This window comes from Cylas formicarius, unplaced genomic scaffold (genome assembly GCF_029955315.1).
Source record: "Cylas formicarius isolate icCylForm1 unplaced genomic scaffold, icCylForm1.1 PGA_scaffold_6__28_contigs__length_40554024, whole genome shotgun sequence".
NCBI classification, from domain to species: Eukaryota; Metazoa; Arthropoda; class Insecta; order Coleoptera; family Brentidae; genus Cylas; species Cylas formicarius.
Window position 1 is genome coordinate 15,160,239 of NW_026844347.1, and position 23,500 is coordinate 15,183,738.

Below are 23,500 nucleotides of genomic sequence, written 5' to 3' on the forward strand. Positions count from 1 at the left end.
CCACTAATAATGCTTTATTGTCCCTTATGCAGGTATAATGAGCTGGTTAAACGTTCGCGTAAACATTGGGATTATAAATTAAACGGGCACGTTTGTTTATGTTTAGCAGCGCCAGAATTGGAAAATAAATTCGCGAATAGCCCGAGGAAAAACATCGTTTTTCAGTTAGAATCGTCTTTCGATTACAACGCAAGCGGCCTTGTAGTTCAACGACCCGATGCATAGTTTGTTTGCGATGTCAGCAGTAAATCGACTGGTTATTGCGGGATTTCCTTCAATAATCGATGCAATCTGAATAGAAATGCATAGACTCACGGGAATTACCGTCCTAGCTTTTAGCATAGATATATAGAATGTCTCTTTTTTTACAGGTAACGATATTAGCGTTTTATAAAAGTTGTTATTGAAATGACAACATGATGTTAAATCAGATAAAAGAGGGCTATTTTTTAACCTTGTTCTCGTATAACTACCGTGTGGCGCACCCATCCTTCTGATTTGAGTTCTTTTTTTGTTAAGTTGGTACAACTGTTGTTGATATTTAAAGATGGATATATATATATATATATATATATATATATATATATATATATATATATATATATATATATATATATATATATATACATATATATATATATATATATATATATATATATATATATATATATATATATATATATATATATATAGAAAGATGGTATGCTGAAATATTATGAACGATACAGAAGTCAGCGTACTGAATAAAGGATTTAACTATGCAATAGGTCCAAAAAGAGTACCCGTCGAAGAGATCGTTTCCAAGGTCGAAGCAAGTCTTTCCACCATAGACGAACAAGATGCGGAGTTAATTAGGCAAGATGTCGCCAGAGTCTTAAGACAGTCAAAACCACCGCAACCAAACTTAAGCAGAGAAGAAATGCAAGCCTTAAGGAATCTAAACAAAAACGAAAACATTCTAATAATGCCAGCAGACAAAGGAAATGCCACTGTCGTCATGAATACGTCGGATTATAATGCAAAATTGGAGGATATTTTGAACGACCCAATATACAAACTAGTCACCAGAGATCCCACGACATATTTGGAAAAAACAACTAAGTCCAAAATTCTCGATTCATCAATAAACGAGGATACAAAGAAGAAACTTATTCCGAGGGAAAAATCGAGTCGTTGCCCAAAATTCTACGGGCTCCCAAAGATCCATAAGGACGCGGTTCCCCTGCGTCCAATCGTAAGCGGCTTTAACTCACCATTATGCAAGCTGGAAAAACATCTGGCCAGTGCACTTCAGCCTATAGTGGAAAAGGCAGATTCCTATGTTAAAAACTCAGAACATTTCACTCAGATTTTAGGTTCTCTCAGGATGGACAAGGACGACATTATGGCAAGTTTCGATGTCAAATCCCTCTACCCGAGTATTCCAGTAGAAGAGGCACTCTTGCTTATAGAAGAAATCGAAGATCTTCCGCCACACATAATGGATCTGTCAAGACATTGCCTGAAAAACGCTTACTTTATGCACAACGGGAAAATTTACCGACAAATAGATGGAGCAGCAATGGGATCATCTCTCTCACCTGTGATTGCCAACCTCTTCATGATTTACTTCGAAAAGAAAGCAATAGAGAAGGCAAATCTGAAGCCAAAACTATGGACAAGATACGTTGATGACGTATTTGTTGTATGGCCTTTTGGCAAGGAGGAGCTTTTGAAATTCCTAGATCATCTGAATTCCATTCACCCAAGGATTCAATTTACAATAGAACTTGAAGAGGATAACAGTCTGCCCTTTTTAGATGTGCACATCACAAGGACCGAAGATGGACACTTGGAACACACTGTCTATAGAAAACCAACACACACTAATAGATATCTGAACGCTAAATCTCATCACCACCCATCACAGATACAGGCAGTGGCAAATACATTAATTGCTCGGTCCTTCAGGCTCACAAACGAGAGGAACAGAGATAAAGAACTGAAGAAAATTAGTACCTGTCTTCGACAAAACGGATACCAAAGGCGTACCATCAGCAAGGCAATCAGTATATATATATGTATATATATATATATATATATATATATATATATATATATATATATATATATATATATATATATATATATATATATTGTACTCGTCTCTTTCAAGACCCAGCAAACGATTCATGTTATTGCACACATTGTAATATTTTTAAAGACCTGTTGCTTTTTAAAAATAAATGGTGGAAGTAAATCGGAGGTCATTAGAAGTATTTAAAATGAAGCTAGGAACATTGAAGTCGCCAAGAGTTATATTATTTTTACTAACATCAATAAACCCCGAAAAATACTCCAAGAACGTCTCGAAATCATTAGATCAAAAGATTGTCCCAGAGCAATCTTGCAACCGACAAAATAAACAGCGTTAGAAATACTAGTCAATGAACAAAAGAACATGTTCATTATTCACGGCACGAAGCACTCCACGTCTACCCGTAGCTACAAAGTTCCTATTACTGCGATAAACGGTATAATTATCGGAGAAGATTTCCGAACTGGAGACATCAGAATGCAGCCAAGTCTCAGTAAATCCGACAATGTCCAGAAAGGTAGTATTAAATATTTCATGAGTTTTCGCATTTATTCCGTTAAATTTAGTATAGTATCAGAAATTGAAATTGGGTGTTTTATTTAGTTTAAATTCACAATCTTTGACATGCTTCATATGTATTTGATTCCCAACCCATCCTCACTATTTGCTTTTCTCTCCTCTAGCTGCGACTTCAGTATCTGCCGTGGTGTCTTCTCCGATAAGATCGAAACAGTATGATAATCTGGTGAGTTCTTCAGTATTTTTAGAGGCTTTTAAGACACTAACTGCACTTATCTGATTTTGACAATTCACTTTTAACAGACGCGGCCTCCCGCTACCCCAATTAAATTGTATGATAGAATCAGTCGACACCTCGAGAGTTGAGTATTTCCTTCAATGTCCTTCACTTTAAGCAGATACTTTTCAGACCTTTGCTCAGGTGATAAATTATCACCTGACTCGTTCAAACCAAACATATTGCCTGTGATATGCTCAGAAATGTTATTGTCCACATTTGGTCTGGCCAATTTTAGTTCCGACTTAAGAACCATAACCTCAGTCTGCTCACCTATGACCTATGACCAATTTTTAAAGAAGTGAAGCGTTGTAAACGTAACAAGACAAATACCAGAAGACACCAGAAAAAATAAGGAAAAGGAAAGAAACCAGAGGTACTTAGAAAAGAGGAGAAGAGAAAAATGGTTTGTTTTTAAAAAACTCTTTTAGCATTTACAAATCTTCTTTATTCCTCCTGCGACGGTTGTTTATAAATCAAACTTGCTGACGTTTCGCCAGTCATCCTGTTGGCTTCCTCGGGGCTTAACTGAAACTGAAAGTTCTGAAGAAGCTAACTGGATGATTGACGAAACGTCAGCAAGTTTCATTTATAAACAAAAGACGCAGGACGAATCCAGAAGATTTGTAAATAGCATTTGAATTTCTTTAAATAATTAACTAACAGTTCAAGAGTGAAATGTGCATAAAGGCATAATGTGGTAATTTGTTACAGTTTTGGGGCCACCATCAGGAATAATTAGTCTGAAGTAGGTCGTTTCTGCAAAGTAAAGATTTAAAAAAAAATATACAACTATTGACTACTTCAAAAACTTAGATGTAAAATTTTCTGAGTCAAATCCTAAACAATCCACGGTCAGCTGGTAAAATAAAATAAATTCGAAATAGGTACCCTACCTAAAGCCAGAAAATCAACCAGATTATCCAGAAGATCGGAGAATGCACAAACTGACACTAATTCTATTATTATTTTGCGTTATATACTAAATTATAAAGTGTTTACTAAGTTACTTTAAGCGTGCAATAATATTGGCACTTGGACCGTTTTGACTTTAAGCCCCTAAAATAAAAAAATATTGTAAATCTTTTTATATTTTGTTCATTATAACTTGAAACTTATGTCATAATATATAATAAATACGTTTTTTCAGAAATAAATTTGTTTTCATTTATATAGTACAAGATATTATTAGTAACTCAAGTTTTGTGATTTAGCACTTGTTGCCGACAAATATTTATGTTAAGAACGGCCGTACCATATGTTAGTTGTTCATGAATATATGGTGCACTTTGTAATTTAATTATCTTATAAAAAACACACACTGGATATAAAACAAAAAGAAACATGCAATATATTTTTATTTCCGTAATATTGTATTGTTTTATCTATTTTCGTTACTAAGAAAGACATTATTTTTCCGCAATACATGGAGGGCGATACCTGACTAATGGTTGGTTTTTGAGCCAATCTTAATATAACAAACTAGCTTTTCTTTTAAACACGGACCACCAGATTTTCGCATTTGTTTTGAAATGTACATGCTGATTTTTTTAATAGTTTAAGACCCTTAATGTAATGTTTACGGGGATCTATTTAATCATCATCAATATCAATAATATAAAATTAACATTCGACAGCAAAAACTGCTTAAACAATGCATCTCTATATTGTTCACAAATGGTGGAAGCTCGATGAGGTTTATTTACTACAGTTAAGGGCTGAAGAAGTCAACGTGATAATTGGCGAAACGTCAACGAGTTTTATTCGTCCACAACCAATGCAGAAATATTTTCAAATAGTATTAACGTCATCAAAGACAAACTTTAAGAGTAATTTAACTATCTGTAGAAGTTTAAAAATCCTAAGGCCAGTATAAAATAACTTAAATAAAAAAGGCGACATTCCAAAGAACTTTAAGAATACTTTACTTTTAATGCTATCATAATATTTGATTATATATTCAAAATTCAAAATCAATATTTTTATATAATATACAGTATTATATTATAATATTTTTATATATACAATAATTATTAGAATACAAAATAATAAAATTCAACCCAAACATTACATTGACCACTGCTAATAAAGTTGTTTGGAAATTAATGGGATTAAGCTATTTTTTTTTATTGATCGAAAATATTATACTTTTTGAAATTTTGAATTTCGCAACATAACTTAAAATCCAATAAGGAATAGAAGTGATATCTTTAATTGACATTGACAGTTATATGCATGAGCTACTTATAGATCCATAAAAAATAAATTATATCTCCGCCATTTTTCATGACAGATTGGACAAACGTATTTTAATAACATTGTTAACTAGCAAAACAAATAGCATGGCATTACCACGGAATTATTGAGAATACCTTGGTATTACGTAACATTTCGAGAGTTTACTGGGATAATTGGAAGAACGTGTACGGTAAAAATGTCTGTGGAACGCCTCTCGTTTCGACTGCCCAGCAGTTCACACACATACAAAATAAAAAGCGCATATAACCGCTGGTTAATTACGACGACAGAGTAACAAACATAACAGTATTATTGCCTGAGAGTATCTCATTAAACATTTCATTACACGGTGCCGCGCAAACGAAGAAAAAAAAGCGACAAATCAATTTCGCGTGTCCAATCGATCGATCCCAATATGAGTGATACTTTAACGGCGGTCGAAAAAACAAAATCGACGACAGAGGTCGTTGGACCCAAAATTTATTTTTGCCGGTGCCGTTCCTTATATGTCCGCTATTTAAGCGCCATTTTTGCGATACAAAACGCGTCGTCATTTGCGCTGACCTTTGCCAACAGACTTTCGAAATTCACGTACGATATTTAACAGACTACCATAGCCGCGCGATAAAGATTTTACTTGCATTTTGTTATAGTTTTTTACGAAAAAATATTTTGACAGATATCGCTCTGGTATCTGAACATAGAACAATGCGTTTCATAGTTCCAAACCCAAAAGGACGAAGAATTAACAGTATAACCTTACTTTATTCATTTTTTATATAGCAAATTCATTTGAATAAGTAATTTCAACGGTCTGGGTTTCCTACTTCTTTGCGGTCCTTTCTTAGTTTTGGTGTAGCATAGTGCTATTTTAAAATTAGTTAACCAAATCTCACATCACGAAATTCTTCAATTTCCATCGTCTCATGCCAAGATATTTACTTTAATACGGTCCCTGCTTCACAAGTCATTCCAGCATAAACAATAGATTCGGTTAATAATTATGCTTCTAATTTTCAATCACATGTATGAAATTATTCTAGAGCGAATTACAAAGTCAGAGGTTGCCGACATTGGTAATCAAGGGACGTTAAACGAAAGATCAAGAATTTCGGATAATATAATAAAAACTATCAATTAGACAAGAAGATACAATCGCTATATACCACGTTTAGTGTCCTGCAAAGAACTTATCAGTGGTGACCAGATCACAGAAGACGATTTTTATTCTGAAGCCATGGCATATGTAGGGCCGGACCTCGAGCTAAAAAGTTAAAGGTTATGAACGTACGTTTTGAGAAAAAAAGAGGGTCACTTTGGTTACTATTGAATCTGTCATGCAGATGGTTCCCACAAACGACTACACAGTGATTTTTGACGGTAAAACCTTACATTAGAATGTAAAAACTTTCAAATGAATAGCGCTGTTATAGTTAAGTTAAACAGCATGCCCTATATTTTATTACATTTTTAGATTCACTGCAACCTTCCGGTTATTTTTTTCTTAATTCCTTCCTACAGCTATATAGCAATATTAATTATTTTCATTTTTTTTCTCCATAATATGGTGCCAGTTAAACTTGTTGAGTTAATTCTGTTGAAAAAAATTCTCACAAAGTTTAGCATTTGGTTTAATGCAGGTGGCGTCATATAGAATGAAACACGCTGGTTGACATGTACATATTTAATGTATAATTTATCAAAAAAATCAACCCACGATACGGTTAACACTATTTTGCTCAGTTCCGTGCACCGGCACGAGAGTAAGTGTATTGCCTAACCCCCTGGCACATCCCCTTTTTTTTACAAAGTTGACGTTTACAACATGATTTCCATTCTACTTATATCTAGTTACACATAATCAGATAAATATGCAGGTCTTTTAATGTCACGCTTTGGCCCGATCGGAGTCGCACTTTTAGAACATGTAATGTCCTGTTGTTTTTTCACCTTGCTTTTACGCGCTCAGGGTCAACTGAAATACCCTTTTTGCAAATAATATGACCTAAATATTTCACCGTTGTTTTCCCTTTGATTCATTTTTTGGGTTTTCTTTGTGTAATTTTGACAATACTTTATATAATATTTCATCATGTTTCTCAATGGCGTTAGCATGTATCAAAATATTGTCGCTTAAAGGAAAACCTACTATATGGTGTAATAAATGTAGTTAAAATCTCACTTTCACTTCAAATTTTATTTGATAGAACCCACTTGTGGTGTCTAATTTAGAAAAATATGTAAAACCCTTGTGTGTGCCAACGTATCTTCGACCTTTGAGAGTGGAAAATGAGAACGAAGTACATTTTCATTTAATTTTGTATAATCGCAGCATAGGCGAACTGTGTCTCCCTTGTCTACGCAAACTATTTCACTTACCCACCTAGTTGGAGTCTTAATCGGTTGTTGCAGTATATTGATCACAGACAGTACCGGTGTCTTTACGAGGATACCCGAAGGATACATTGAATTACAGTATTAAAAACATTTCTATAGAACTCGTATGAAACATTTTGAATAGGAACTTTGCCTTGATATAGTTTATACACTTTTGCAATATTATGCCCGCCGCTTAAATAAATACGATCTGATTTTTTAGGGCCATAATGGCTTTTGTTGCCCTGACACGCCCCAATATAACTAATCACATTTTCATTTGCCTGATCAGAAATTTTTCTAAGTCGATTTAAATACTTACCTCTTAAATTGCTATTGCTTTTAGCGTTAACTGATTGAGTCAATTTTGTTGTTATAATCAAGGTCATTCGAAGCATAAAAAGCGTTGTTGGTTAAAGTTATTTCCAAAGGAGTAAATCATTGAAATGAACAGAAGGAACTGAATTATCAAAAATAGTAGTTATTTTGGTTTAGGACAAAAATAAAAAACATTTAGTGCAAGTGGAAGTGTTAAATAGTGGTCAAAATGTTGCCTTAATACAGCTGGCGCCATCTAGGACGTAAAAGATGAAACACACTGGTAGAAATTAGGTGTGTCCGCATGGGAATTGTATGCCGATTTAGATAACTTTTCGCCTGTCATAGGACGGGAAACCCTTGAGTGGGTCACGACAGTGTTTAACACTGCTTAAAACTAATACTTTGCTAACGTCTGATCTTAATTACATAAATGGTTATTTTAGAGCAATTAGGAGTTTACAGCATTCCATGCATATGCGGCAAAGAATATATTGGAGAGACCGGACGAAAAATATCAACTAGGCTCGAAGAACATGAAAGAGCCTTAAGACTAAGACAAATAAACTCATCGGCTGTTGCCCAACACACTCATGAAACCGGACATAAAATTTTATTCGATAAAACTAAAATTCTTGCATGTAATCAGTTCTTCTAAAAACGAAAAATCCGAGAGTCTATAGAAATCTATAAACCTAACAATCTTAACCGCGACTCAGTCTCTACCTATCACCAATTTGGGAATCAGTCATCCGAGACGGTGTTTATGCCTCTCATTAGCGTCCTCCCTCAAACACTATACAAGCAGGTACAGAGTAAAATACGAGCCAGTTTCAGTCAAGCTCTGAAGAGCCCAACAGGCGAAACGTCAGTAATTTTGACTCAGCAAAAACCAACACAGGAGGAATCCAGAGGTGTTGTAAAAACTGTCATAGACGAATCTATGAAATTTTAAAAATATTCTTATAAATCCATCCGATCCACATCTTATGTAATAACTGGATCATCAAATCATAGAATGTAACTCCTGATTTTAACCGCTCATCATTAAGTTCCCGTTAAAATAAAGTGCTAAAGCATTTGAGCATTAGAACGCTTACGAAAAATTCCGCTCTAAAATCCGTACTGAATCGTACCCATTACTATGTCCCACAGGGAGTTGTGGCTTTAACCTCATCTTAATTCTATCTTAATAAAATTGTGTGGTATGTAATTTAGAGTTTACACTTACCTTGGTTCTTTATCCAAAACAGTTAATAATAACGATATTAGATTGTCGTTTTTTTGCACTACTATAATAAAATATAAATATTACATATAGCAAAGACGTTGCTGCCAATTATTAACGAGACGCACTATAGATAATGGTAGTTATCACGACTGACGCCAAGTTGTAAACATCTAACCCTACGGAAACCATATAGAGATTTATTTTGAAAGTGATTTGGATAATAATTCAGATAAAAGTAATGCTTTGGATGTGGATGTGGAAGTTTTTACTAATATTTATTTATGCGTATTGCCAAAGCGTATTTATAAATACATAAAAAGATTATAATCATTCTAGATGATAAAATATAGTTTTGGTTAGTTAGAAAAAAATAAAATTTTCTTGTCTCCATATAAAACTGCTTTGTAAACTATGGCCAAAATTTGAACAAAAAATAGAGATAATAATTATTTTCTCAAAAATCAACAAAGACAAGGGAGCTATTCTATAAAAATAATCAGAATTTAAAGGCTGAACGGAAAATTCACTAATATACAGGAACCACATTAGAGGTAAACATCAATCATCTTAGCAACATTCCTATTTTTTTTAACTGTTAATAGATAAAACACTAGAAGATATTTTATGAGTTCAATTGAGTCAGTACAATACTACTTATACTACAGTTTTTAAAAACTTAAAACTTATACTACAGTATTTAAAACTATATCGTCTCACTGCACCACTGATGAAGGTCTAAACCATTAATCTAAGGATCAACAACTTACTCTTTTTGTTAGTTTTATCTATGAGATTTGGTTTTCGAAACTTATACAGATAACAAAAAATATTATCGTTCCATAGGAAATGAATGGAAGGAAGCTGCAAAATATTAAGATATTCCCCCGACACAGAACTTTGCTGTTGAGGTTAGTACTTAGCAATGAGAAAACAAATGCGACAACTTTTGATATCCTCACTTTAGATTAGTATAAAAACAACTGTGAGTATTTTATTACGGTGGAGTGTAAACAAAAATTAATCAAAAAAATATAATAAGTAAAAAATGTAATATATTCTTTGCAACAATTTAATATGAAGTATTCCACACTTCCTTAATTTTAGACTTTAAACCTTCTTTGTGGACCAAATCAGGATTGCTTGAAGACCAATCCATAACCCGAATAGCATGATTTTCAAACCACTTTCGGATAGTTCTAGCAATGATGCGCTATTTTGCTGAAAAATAAATCTCTCTGTTCAGCACAATTTTTGAATGCTAGGAATTAAATTGTTTTCCAGTATTTCTTGATACTTCTTTGTTTTAACTGTTCCATTTCCCAAAAACCAACAAACTTTACAGTACGTTTTAAGCTACCCTTATAGAAATCCTCTTTTTTTGTTCTTATTACTCTTTTTTGATCACCTCCCACACACATATAAATTTTTGACTCATCACAAAAAGTAACTGAATTCCACTGTTCCAGTTACCATTTTCTGATGCTAATATTTTGCGTTTTAAAGATGACGTGTTTGTTCACACGTCAACTCGGTATCCAGGTCAATTGGGTTATTGTTTCTTGATTATTGGTTTTCGATTTGGGCTGAACATTTAATGGTGTGCATTAGTTTAATAAATTGTTTATGTAACGTTATATATTTTTAATTTATTTTTTTACACTTCACCACAATAAAATATTCAGAAGCTGTTATGTGACTTTGGTAAAAATTATTAGGCTATGTCTTTTTTTTTCGAGCATCATTATTGGTATTTTAAATGGGACACTCTGTATATAATCGGATTTTCTGTTCTGACAAAAATTTATGGTGATTTTTGTGTAAAACCTTATACCTATATTCGTGGAGAGCTGAATAATTTTTCAATAGTTTACAAAGATCTCCCACAATAGTTTTATGTATAGAAGTTCACTCTGCAATACACAGGGACGCTCAAAAATAATGATTGTTTTTAAGTTAAAACCCTATACTTTATCAATTAGTCTGGAAGACAATGAAAACCCACTTCAAATTATATATCACGTTGCTATACCGAAATATGAAGAACATAAACTATGGCGCGAGACATTAGTAAACTATAGACAAAAAACAAATTTCAGCTGTCTACGAATTCTAATTTGGATGTAATAAAGACTCAATCAAAAAATAGAAGACGCCGCATCACTGAAAATACATTGAACGGCTAAAATATGCTAAAAAATTGCTTATAAAAAGTAGGAGATGCGTATACGGGTATGCTACATGAATTACGCATGAAATTTAACACATAATTCAAAAATGAATTTAAAAAATGTTATTTCGCCTAAACAAAGAAATTTCATATTGACATTTACTTTTTGAACAACCCCTGTATATTTTCTTTGCTGTAAAAAATACGCAAGAAAAAACTACGACGGATGCGTGCGAGCATTTTTCTTGAAATTGAATACCTGAATTTTTAGCCTTTCACCATGTATTAGTTCGTCTTCTATTTAAATCACCAAATTTTTAGCACGACGCCGCCATAAACGTCTAACCTGCCAACCACCGCAAATCGCCCTTAAAGCTATACGAATTTTTCGAATATATCCACAATATCTAAAATGCAGCAAAAATAATAAAACTCATAATAATATATAAAAAAATGTATTAAATTTCTTAACAATGGCTGAACAATATCAAAAATACGTTTACACAAAATTACAGTCAATCTCTCACGCGCACATACTCGTGTACGTACGTACACTCTGCTTGACGCCCCAGACGCTTGATGATTAAAAATGTGCACTCGAAGATATAGGAATCAATCCCCTTGTAAAATATTTTGGTATTTGGTATAGCAACGTCGGCAAACTAGGTGTTCCAGCACAAGTGTTGAAGTTGGAACTGGACATGTGTGTGTTGTACGATCTAGAATAATAAAGTACTGAATCAAAAAACTTCTAAGAAGAAATAGTATATTATGCCACAAGTGCGGTAAACGGCATTTGACTTACGAGTTTTTAATAAATGAGTGAGTTAAAAAGTTTACCGAACGTGTCGCATAATATACTTTTTCTACGACCGTTAGTTTTTGGATACATTTTCGCAAAACAACACTGACATGACCGTCAGAATTGACAAACGTTAAAATTCAGAGCGTGGGAAATATCTCCGAAAACATCCGATTGCTCCCAAATCCGTGCGGTAAAATCCCGGAAATGTCCGAAGTGGCTCGGATTCGTGGGAAACCAAACGTGGTAAAGTGACGCTTCCCGTACTCTAGATCGATAGGTAATTAGGTATTTTACAGAAGGGAGTAGAAAAATTATATTTTTTATACCAATTATTAATCCCACTCCTAATACAACAAGTTTACATTTTGAAGCAGAGAGATGACTTCAATTATTTTGAGTTCTTTGGAATATTTTCCAGTTTGCAAAACATTATTAGTGAGTTCTACGACTTCTGGCTCAATGATGGGGACGATTGTTTTACAGGGAGTTAATAGCTTCCTTTATTTTCATCAGCGTAGTTGGCTCCTAAAATATACAATCTACAACCTTTTCGTCTTTTAAACTTGGTTTTTGGTTCTTGTTTTGCTTGCTAATGTTTCTCCAATTGTAGAAAAACGTATAGAGTGGCTGGTTTGAGAGAGGCCTCTAAGGTAAGATAAGGTCAAATCTATGAGTGTTATAAAATAGTATATTATGCAACAAGTGCGGTAAACAGCATTTGATTCACGAGTTTATTTGACACAAGCGAAGCGAGAGTTTAATAAACGAGTGACTTAAAAAGTTTACCAAACGTTTTGCATACTATACTTTTTCTACGACCGTTAGTTTTTGATTACATTTTCACAAAACAACACGAATACATTCACTGACATGACCGTCAGAATTGACAAACGTCAAAATTCAAGGCGTGGAAAATATCTCCGAAAACATCCGATTGCTGCCAAACTCGTACGGTATAATCCCAGAAATGTCCGAAGTGGCTCGGATCCGTTTGAAACGAAGCTGACGTGGTAAAGTGACATTTCTCGCACGCTAGATCGGTGTGTAATTAGGTATTTTACAGCCGGGAGTAGAAAAAAAGTCATTTACAGTACAATAATCTTTAATTTTCAAATGTCACTCAATTCCACAGGGTTTTCAAATACAGTTATATATTTTTTAAAGGGACACCCTATATTTTATATCATTTTTAGATATCTCTTTAAAAGACAAATGCAAAGATATATATAACGCTCTCTAATGCACCGTTATTAACGAATATCTTCGGAATTCAGGTTATGTTGGAAAGATTTTTGTTAGGTTTAATCTTAGCTTTAAAAACATTTTTCTGTGTAACATATTTTAGAAAATAATATTTTTTCTCAGACAATATTCAACATTATTTCGCAGTGTCGCAATGTTTCGTAAAATGTTTCTTGCTCTCAATTTTTTTATTTAAATATCTCGGATATTTTTACATTCTCAGATACCCCTTTAAAAGATGAATCCAATGATGCAAATTTATTGGAGTTTTTTACCAACTTCAATCAATTAACTTTAATTCTTTTTTTTTATAAAATTGCTCTATGATTTTATTTTTAAAACAGTAACATCTGAAAATCTTTTCAAAAATAAAATTAACAATTTCATATTAAATTTTCCATATTTTGAATAATGAAAGTGATTCATGGAATTTACTATATAATTCGTCGTATTTAATTTTTGAATTTGTTGTTCCACCGGCTTATTTTTATAGAATATTTCTTTTAAAGTACCCTGCAAAAATAAACCCAGTGCGTTTAAATACGCGCTCCTTGCTAACCAGATGGTATCATTTTGTTCAATACATGATCTGAACTTAAAAATTTACTGATATCAGTACTTCGATGATAAGGAGCACCAACTTGTTGCCAAACAAAATTTGGACATTCTCTTTCAGGAATAGTATTCCGAATAAAAGGCTAATTATTATTACTAATAAATCTAAAAATCATACTGCTCGCAGCGCTCCAGTAATGCATATTTTTTCGATGATGTAATGTTACTGATGTTGGAATTATGAAATAATATTTATTCATTTATTTATTTTCCAATAAACAACTTTTATTATATTTAACGGTATTGGAAATAATTTTATTAAAAAAAAATTACAAACGCTTTCAGAATTCAGAAAGCGTTAATATTGCCTGGGAATTAGTAAAAATCGGAAACGGTGTATCGCAGACCAATGCCACATATATATAAATATGTTTGATAAGCAAAAACTGAGAGAAGTAACATTTTGCGAAACATCGTAACAAAATTTTAAATATTGTCTAAAATATGTTCCGCAGAAAAATGTTTTAAAAATTAATATGCCCTTCCAACATTACCTAAATCCCGGAGATATTCGCTAACGGTGTTTTATATATATCCTTAGATTCGTCTTTTAAAGGGGTATTTGAAAGCGTAATAAAATATAGAGTGTTTCATTTCAATAAGACAAGTTGACTAGAAAACAACTTTTGCATTCAAACCTTTCGAGATAAGATATAGGCCTCTCTTAAACCTTGTACATTTAACTCATTAGTAATTTCTTTGTCATCTTATTGTGAGCAACGCAAGTTTAATTATTAAACATCCTATAAAGAATTTCCTCGCAACGATATGTAAATAAGATTTTTTCGAAAAAAAGAAGAAAAGTAATCAAATGAATTACAGTACAGTCCCGGTTATTCGAATCGCGATTTTCCGAAATACGATTTATGCGAGATAAACAATTAAAACTAACGAAAAATTCCGATTAGCCGAAAAAATCTGCATTATACGAAACGCGTCCAGGAATCGCCTATACTGTTGGGTGGTTCCACCGCAGGTTTCACGACGATACGAGTCTAAAATGGGAATTGTTTGGGTTAGCCGACATAGTGTTACAAGTGTGTAATAAAGTCTGTTGTTATCGAAATAAGATTAGTTTTATTTTGAAATAATTTAACAAAATGCAGCGTCCGAGCAATAAACGTAAACCCGTTGTTATGAGCTTGCACGACAAACTTAAAACCGTTCTACGATTACGAAAGGACTTGAGTAGAGGGGTGAGTATGGTTGCAGAATTGATAAAAAATCGCGAGAAACTTACAAAATGTATTTTGTAATTATTGTATTGTATTATTGTATTTTGTCATCGCCGACCCCGGCATGAAACAGGATGAAGAGTGGTGAATACGAAAATGTTTTCTCACTATTTTAAAACAAAAAACAGTGTGTTTATGGGAAAACGATGGAAAAAAGACATAGTGTATGTCAACTGAAAGTTTGTAGGGAAAAGTGATCTGCAGTGTATTTGGCGCAAAAGAAATTGCAGAGAATTTTATGAAGCTTATGAAAGAAAATGATTTAGAACCAGACCAGATCTACAATTGTGAAGAAACCGGCTTCTGGGAGACACAAATCCCATTACTATGTATCGGTAAGTCAGCACAAAAATGAATAAAAGCCTGGATGAATGCGAAACTATTTAAAAATTGGTACCAAAAGTGCAGACTTTTTTTAAAGAGCACGGATACCGCAGAAAATGTGGTTTGCGGAGCAACTTGAAAGTGGGGAAATAAAAGCAATGTTTATTCCCCCTGCTGTAACTTCTCTCATTCAGTCCGTCGATCAGCGTATGCTAGAAAATTTAAAATGTAATTACAGGCGTTTGCTATTGGAGCATATTTTGGAAGAGGTACATGAGGGTGCCGATCTCAGTGAATCTCTAAAGAAAATAAACTTGAAAATGTCGTATATTGGATAGCTTCAGCTTGGAATGAAGTAAATACCATATTTGAAAATGTTACGGAAACAGAAGATTATGAATGGTTAGACAGTGATAGCGTAGAAGATGAAATGACTGACCAAGAAATAATTAAAAGTGTTTGCAAAAACGCTATTGAAATAAATAGTGATGACAATGATGATGACGAAGTAAAAGGCCCTGACAACATTCCAGTAATATAATAATAATAATAATAATAATAATTTTATTACTGTTTATTTGATTTTAAATAATAACAATCAGCAATTACAATACATTACTATTAACACTTATGGCACACATTATCAAACAAATCAACAATATTTTTTTGGGCGAACTATGGTATTTTAGGATATTTGTTTGCCCAGTAATGTTGTTTAAACAAATTAAGGTTGTTTGCTTGATTAAAAAGTTATACTATAGAGCTTTTATTATTATTTTCTAATTTAATCCAAGTAAAATAAATCAAAACCGCTTTTATTTCACATTCAGAAGAACTAGAGGCCTTGCAGAAAGCCTTAACTTATGTAGAACAAGAAAATGCAACTGCCGCAGATGTTCTTTTTATCAAACGTAAGAGAAATATTGAGGCCAAAAACACAAGTAGTGTCAGTTAAAAATTACCTGATGTTTAGGACAGTAAAGTAAATAATATATTTACATTTAACATATATACCGGGTGATGATTGCCCAAATACTTGAATAAATTTTAATAAGCCAATCTTTAATTATTGAATTAAATAGGATGGCAAAACTTGACAACGTGAAGCTGGACAATGACATATCAAATTAAGGTTGGTTTACAATAAAGGCATGTACATTTGATTTCACACATTCAAAACAAACTAAGTATGTAGGTATATCATTGTTTTTCTTAGGTTCTTAAGACCTCTTTGTCCCTCCTTAAATTGTTGTTTTAATCAATTCTTCGAGTATGAACAAAACAATATTCATTGTGTTTGCTCTTATACCGACAGTTCTAAACATTTGGTTCGTTGTTGAGTATGAATGTACATTCATCAGTATACAAATATTTTTTAATAAATCCCTATCATTATTTGCTTTTCCATAGTATCGAAACAAAATATACTCTTCTTTCTTCATCGCCTGCCGAAAGCTCTTGATGCTGTTCGCATTTATAGAAAAAATATTTGTTTTTTTAATGTTTGACGTTTATTTACAGCTTGTCCAATCAGTTTGTCTTCTTCCACATGCAGTAAAAGGTTCAAATCTCTATTGTCCCTTTCTTCAGCTCTAGCATCGACATTTCCAGCTGAACATTAGCAATTATTTATTACCGTGGCTCTGGACTCGAATTGGTTAATAATACGTTTAATTGTTGAAATGGAAGATATCGTTTTAGCAGGAAAATAAACTGAAAAGATTTCAGATGTTGCTCTAAGACTGTTTCCTACTTAAAACCACTTAATAATGCTTACTCTTTCTTCAATTGAATAACACATATTTAACTTTAATTAAAGCGCGTTTAATAACGCAAAACAATTACAAATAAAAATTGTGTTACTGTCACGATTTTTTGTGTTGTCATTGTTAAAATTTATTTTACTGGTGTTTGATTTATTACCTAAACCATAAAATTTCCTAATTTTGCCATCACATTTAATTCAATAACTGAAGAAGTTATATTACAACTTTGCAATAAAATGTACAGGGGAGCCAATAATGGGCCACCGAAAAATTTACATGGAATTTCTTATGTTCCGTTCGGCAATGCATCATAAGGTATGTACTGGGTACGTGCTGGGTTATACAATCACCTACAGGGTTAATTTTACAACATCGAAAAAAAAAATGTAAATACAAAAGTTTTAAGATTTTTGCCCTATATATTATTAGCTTAAATCGTAGATCTTTTATTCCTGATTTAAAAAACATATAGTTTATTGACATTTCATTTAGACGTTTTTGAGATATTTCAATTTAAAGATTAAATTATTATTCGACAATAGCCATATTGTTTAAAAATGGTCTAGTCTGCCATGATAGCAGCCATATTATCTATGTTTGCAATTGCTTTAACAATGTTCTACTTTTGACAACTAATCAAAACTAAAGATCTGGAGCGTAAGTTAAATAACTTAAGATATTTCAAATGGGTTATACTGAGGAAGAAAAACGCACGATAATAAAATATTATTCAAACAATAAAAATATCAATAATTAATGCTACACATTTTCCACATAACCTCCATTATTTCCTTTCAATTTCCTAATAATACACGAGGTGATAAAATCAGGGTTTTCTCCGTTTAAATCTTGTAAAACGATATTAAGTCTTTCTTTTACCACGTAAAAACTTTCAGGCCTATTATAATAAATTTTATTTTTTAAGTATCCCCACAAAAAAATGTCGCAAGGATTCAGGTCGGAGCTGTTGGCTGGTTTTAATAAATATATAAATTCAAGTAAAATATTTTATAAATGTCTTTAAGTCGATCTAGTGATATATGTATCCGAAACTCTTATTTTCCAAAAAAAAAAAATCGGATCTATCGAAATTTCGATTATTCGAAATCACTTTGGTCCACACTATTTCGGATTATCGGGACTGTACTGTATAAATTTCAGTTTTTGCATCACACGTGCAAGTTTAAAAACCGTGCACCCAGCAATTTACTAATTTCAATGTGAACTTACTGTGTTTAGATTTGACTCAATTTGGTTCAGATCCGCTTTAACAACGATTCATACTCGTCTATCAACTCGTTCACCGACGGTCTCGCTCCGATGTTGTACTGCAAACACCTTCTGATCGTGTTCACAATGTGAGGCGACACCCATTCAGCATCGGGATACTCGATCCTGTGATTTGGATTGGTGATTGCAGAAAGTTTGGCCCACAGGGGATTTATCTGCTGAAACGGGGTACTGCGGTAGACCAGCTGGTATAATATGCATCCCAAAGACCACACGTCCGACTTAAAGTGCACTTTGTACTTGCACTTCTCGCTAAAGGGACTATCTGCATTCCTAGCCTGAAGCAACGCTTCTGGACTGATATAGTTTGAAGAACCCTCCTGGCAAGATTTATACACGCAAGTCATGTCGCCCTGTACCCTGCTAGCGATGCCGAAATCGATCAGTTTCAAGCCGTATTCGGTTTTAAGGAAGTTCGCCGGCTTTAAGTCGGAATGGATGACGCCTAAAAATTATTTGGAAACGATTTAAATCAACAATTCATCCTGACGGTGGCACAATTACCGTGCTTGTGGATCTGTTGAACGGCATATAGCATTTCCATCCAATAGAACAGAATCAGATGGGCTGGTAAATGGCATTGCCGAGTGCTGAAGTTCTTCAAGATGGAGTGCAAATCTTCATCCCCTATCTCCAACACCATCAGCAGTTTTTCGTTGTCGATGATTTCGCTGGAAAAACGAAATAAGATTTCAGCTCAAACTGATTTATCCGTTAGAAGGAAACAAGCAAAACTTTAATCAAAACTGTCTTCATGTTCAACTTTCGCGTTCTGCCTATAAACTTTTTTTATATTTTTGGATAGGTTGTCCTCCTCTCCTTTCTTATAAACTGATTTGAACAAGGGACAACTAGTTTGAAACGGAACTTGCCTAGTAATATAAAAATAAGAGGTGTCGGATACCTAAAGTCAAAGTTAGAAAACTGGAAAGTACGTAGCTTGACAAACAATAACCAACTTCAGTCCACGTTTTTTAAAAAAATTTGCTCAAATACATTACGAAATGTAGACAGCCTATAAAACTTGATTCTGGTTTTTTCCAATAAAAGGGGGAAATACTTGGTTGAAGTAACTAGAATCGATTATCTTAGTATCATTTTGTAAAATAATTCCTATTCAAATATTTACAATTAACGATCGAATTTTCAAAAAAAAAAGAAAATAGTTATAACTAAAAATAGCATTTTTTTTAAATATGAAACATCTTTCGTAGAAACTGCCACAAGCTACTGTAATAGAAGCTATCGGAAAGGATGATTGGCGAAACGTCAGCAAGTTCAATTGAACAACAACCCACGCAGGAGGAATCCAGAAGGCAACGCTTTAGTCCTTCCAAGTGATGTGCGATGGAATAGCATTGCTGATTGTTTCAAGATGTACGTCACATGGTGGGATAAATTATTAAAAATTTGTGAAGAAAACAAAAATCAAACGGATTCCACCATTTACCAAAAGGTGTCAAATATTGGGCATAGACATGCAGCACAAGAATATTTAAACATTTTAAAACCTATATCAGTTGCTCTTGACGCTAGATGCTGTAGAGCAGTGGAAACATTTACAATATATATTCGAGAATGTTGTAGAATCACATTTATCAAAAATACAAATATTCAGGATCGATACAACCAAGCACCCGTGCTATATCATTTTATAGCCTATATGTTAAACCTTCATAATTTATATCGAAGCCCTGATCTTTTGCCATTAGTAATAAAGTTGAATGCCCGGAGTTGCACATTAAAAAAATATATATGTTTTAAGATGAAAGAATAAAAAAACCAAAATGGAATACAGTGGTGACATCACGAAAGGATGAGCCAAAAATTGTGAAATAGCTACCAATAATAAAACAGTTTCACCAATTTTGGTTTTGTACACTCAGATATAAGGAACAGGATGGAGACAGAAAAAGTGGAAAAATTTGTATTTTTGTTCAAACTATACAAGGTTTATGCAGAAGCATATATTATTATATTTTATTTTTTTATAGAATTGTTTTGCTTTTTATTTGTGATAATATTTTTACGTTGTACATTTTGTGTTACTTTCAATAAAAAAATATTTTCATAAATAGGAGTTTGATTTAAATCATGATTTTAAATTTAAAAAATCATGATTTTAATAGTGATTTAAATCACTTGATTAAAATCACCCCAACCCTGCTCACAAAGACATTTATATAAAAAGGAGACAAACTGGTAGTCAATATAAACAATTATAAATGGTTGGATTTGATTTAGCCAATTACCATTACCATTTTATTTTCAAAATATCAAATCTTTGTTTTCTACCAATTAGACTTGTCATTTCAAACAAATCAATAACAATTCTACAGTTTTCCGTTTGGATGTGGCAATTTTTCGATAGTACTTCATCAGTATGCCCGGATCCCATTAAATTTGCAGAAAGAATAAAGAGTGAAGATTATGTTACGTGAAAGACAAGGACAGGGAGAGGCTCCACGCCCACATCAAGGGCCATCTGCAAGAATAGAATGTTTAGAAAGAAAATTGCGTTAATTGTAAGTGCAGATTAGCGTATAAAACTTAGGACCATCATCGGAAACTCATTTCCTTCTGTATAGCCACCTGAGACAATCAGAATCGCCCGTTCCTCCACACCAAGCTACAAATATCTCTTATATAATAACTATGTCATTTAAAAGTGAAGGGAGTATAAATTAACATCCAACAAGCGCGACGAAGGGGAAGAAAGATAAAGGAAGATAACCCAAAGAAGAAATTAAAATAGCAGTATTACAAAGTTTCATTAGTCCGGATGTATACAAACTCTTGAGTGATTTGAGCCTAAACAGAATGCCAGCTCATATGTGCAGTTCATGTGAGGTGACAGAAATGTTATAGGTCCGGGCAAGTGACTGACTCTTTGCAGAGTCTGGGGCATAAAAAAGTTAATTTTTAGGTAACTCTTTGGCATATAAAAATACCCAATAAACAAGCAGCAACAAATCACAAGCAGAGAGAACTTTTCAAACAAGAATTCAGCCAATAAAAGAAAAGCAATAAGATGCCATATAGACCATCAAACAAAATTGAGATAAGGTGGTCAAAGAGTACAAATAAGAGGACCAAAAGACAGCCCTCATATGGAAATAACACAACAGGGCAAGGCCCATAAATACACAAGTGGAAGTAACAAATTTTTAAACAGTAATGTTAGCAAATGTAAGCCCATCAGCATGTATAAAATATGGCCATTTTATTTGTGACATACTTATATATACTTAAAAAGAGTTCATTCAATCAAAGGTGTGTGTGTAACATTCAAGTCACCTTAATATTGCATGTAATAAAGTTTTGTGCTGCTCACTTTGAGGGATTTCTCAAATATCAACGTGATCAAAAGTGTATACTGTACTGTGGTGAGATCCTCACTCGAATATACATGTATGGATTGATCATCTTATAACAGAATTTACATAGTGTCATTAGAACGAGTAGTGAAACATGTTGAGCTCCTATTACCTATGAAATGCAATTAATTACAATGAATTGGCTGACATATTTAATATTCAAAACTTGCCTAGAAAATTTTATAATCTTTGCTTTCTATTTCCTTAGTGAATAATCATGTTTGTTGTCCTGAACTTATATCTGGCTGGGTGTTTTTGTTCAGTCTAGTATTTATAGAGAAACAAAATCAACTCAGTGTTGGCACTAATTTGGTTAGTTTGCAACTTTGGCAAAATAAAAAAACAAAATTAAAAGTGTCTTGGTGCCTTAATTTTGCTTAGACTGAAATTACTGTGGTCTTGTTTTTATATATACATTTTTATGGTCAATCTCTTAAATTATTATTGTGATTAATATAACAGTACTCACTAATCGTACATCTTGATTATACGTTCACAATTTTGCAATGACTCTAACAACTTAGCTTCATTGATATAGCCTGCCGCAGTGTCCGGATTCAACAACAACACACACTTGATAGCCACATGAACCTCATTAACTGGATCATAACAATGATACACTTCAGAACTAGCGCCTCGACCCAGCAGATTCATTACAAAATATTCAATGTTTTGAACTGTCATTTGATTACCCCTCTCCTCACATTCGGAAATAGTTCTGCAAAACAGAGGGGTGGATTTTTTGAGCCTTTGATATGGAGTGATTTGCTTGCTTCCAGAATACGCACCAATTGGTGGTTTATTTTGTGGGGTTTTAAACACTGATTTTTTATTACTGATGATGAAATGATTGTTTATTGTAGCTCCAATAGTTTTAGGTGTGTCGCAGGGTTTTTTTGCTGAAGCGCTCTCCAATGGAACTATAATATTAATTTTTGGTGTAACTATGCTAAATGGGAGATCTTTATGTTTTTCAGGGGTGCAAATCTTCAATGCTGAAAAGTCTAAATCAAAGCTGTCATTTTGCTTTGTTTCTCCATTTTTGGTTAAACAAATGTCAAAAGGCTGGGTGCCAACATTTTCTTTGTTTTCGGTAATCCCACTGATATATTCTTCGTGTAATTGTTTTTGGGTTAATTTATTGCATTCCGTAATAGGGCTGCCCACATTACTCTGACTCTCTTCATGATCAGATTCATTGGACTCCTCTTTGGCTGCCTGTATCAACTGCTTTCGAATCTGGTCGATATCAATACGCGGTAAATTTGTAAATTTTCTGGGCACATAAGTCCTAAAAATATGTTTATATAGAAAAGATGATTACTTAGCAGTAATTATGAATTAACCATTTTTTGGTGGAGGTAGTTATGAAGTTATTTTCAGAACTCATTCGGTAGTTTTGCAGTGAAAGGCAAGTGAAAAAACCGTGAAAAACAAATTATATTAACGGACATAAACCAAAACTACACTCAACAAATTATTTTGAAATAACTGACATTTTCTCCACAGACCTCTGAAAAATAAGAGATCTGTGGATGTTTCGGGTTTATCTTCTTCTACATTTGTAAACGGATTAGGCCAAACTTTCATTCGAATTCGAATTACAAAATTATTATTATTCAAGCTGCGAAACGAGAAGTTTG

The 23,500-nt window shown here is 33.2% G+C and overlaps 2 protein-coding genes and 1 long non-coding RNA gene across 7 annotated transcripts in view; 1 reads left to right on the forward strand and 2 right to left on the reverse strand.

Annotated features, from left to right (window-relative positions):
• Positions 1-9,176, reverse strand: part of LOC132703019 (cytochrome P450 306a1) — a 246,945-nt gene extending 237,769 nt beyond the window's left edge. The window contains exon 1 of one of the 2 annotated variants that reach the window (XM_060672029.1): positions 9,037-9,176. The gene's annotated coding sequence lies outside the window, so the exon portion shown is untranslated. Of the gene's footprint in view, positions 1-7,494; positions 7,761-9,036 lie in introns of those variants that run through there. The other variant, XM_060672027.1, reaches the window with a different exon arrangement.
• Positions 9,177-11,563: 2,387 nt separating this feature from the next.
• Positions 11,564-23,353, reverse strand: LOC132703018 (dual specificity protein kinase Ttk). 4 transcript variants are annotated; one of them, XR_009619008.1, is made up of 6 exons: positions 23,204-23,353; positions 22,327-23,148; positions 18,985-19,151; positions 18,421-18,925; positions 12,335-12,533; positions 11,945-12,273 (listed from the first exon to the last, which is right to left on the reverse strand). XR_009619008.1 is itself a non-coding variant. In XM_060672024.1 (5 exons), exons 1-4 carry the CDS (start codon positions 23,245-23,247, stop codon positions 18,447-18,449), a joined length of 1,512 nt encoding a protein of 503 aa, XP_060528007.1. In that variant the 5' UTR covers positions 23,248-23,353; the 3' UTR covers positions 11,564-11,922; positions 18,421-18,446. The 4 variants fall into 4 exon arrangements, 3 of the variants coding, with proteins under 3 accessions (XP_060528007.1, XP_060528009.1, XP_060528008.1); XM_060672024.1 differs by lacking the exons at positions 11,945-12,273; positions 12,335-12,533 and adding an exon at positions 11,564-11,922; XM_060672026.1 differs by lacking the exons at positions 11,945-12,273; positions 12,335-12,533; positions 23,204-23,353 and adding an exon at positions 11,566-11,922 and having other exon boundaries at positions 22,327-22,575; positions 22,646-22,782.
• On the forward strand, positions 20,889-21,803 carry LOC132703979 (uncharacterized). The gene is made up of 3 exons (XR_009619200.1): positions 20,889-21,005; positions 21,069-21,348; positions 21,407-21,803. It is a non-coding gene; the product is annotated as an uncharacterized LOC132703979 (long non-coding RNA).
• Positions 23,354-23,500: the final 147 nt, after the last annotated feature.

Bases quoted from the DNA above. Each gene is read 5' to 3' on its own strand.
- LOC132703018 (XM_060672024.1), bottom strand. From the start codon at position 23,247: ATGAGTTCTGAAAATAACTTCATAACTACCTCCACCAAAAAATG. The intron at 23,149-23,203 runs GTTAATTCATAA...ACATATTTTTAG, and splicing joins ACTACCTCCACCAAAAAATG to GACTTATGTGCCCAGAAAAT. The intron at 19,152-22,326 runs GTGAGTACTGTT...TCGTTTTTCCAG, and splicing joins ATAATCAAGATGTACGATTA to CGAAATCATCGACAACGAAA.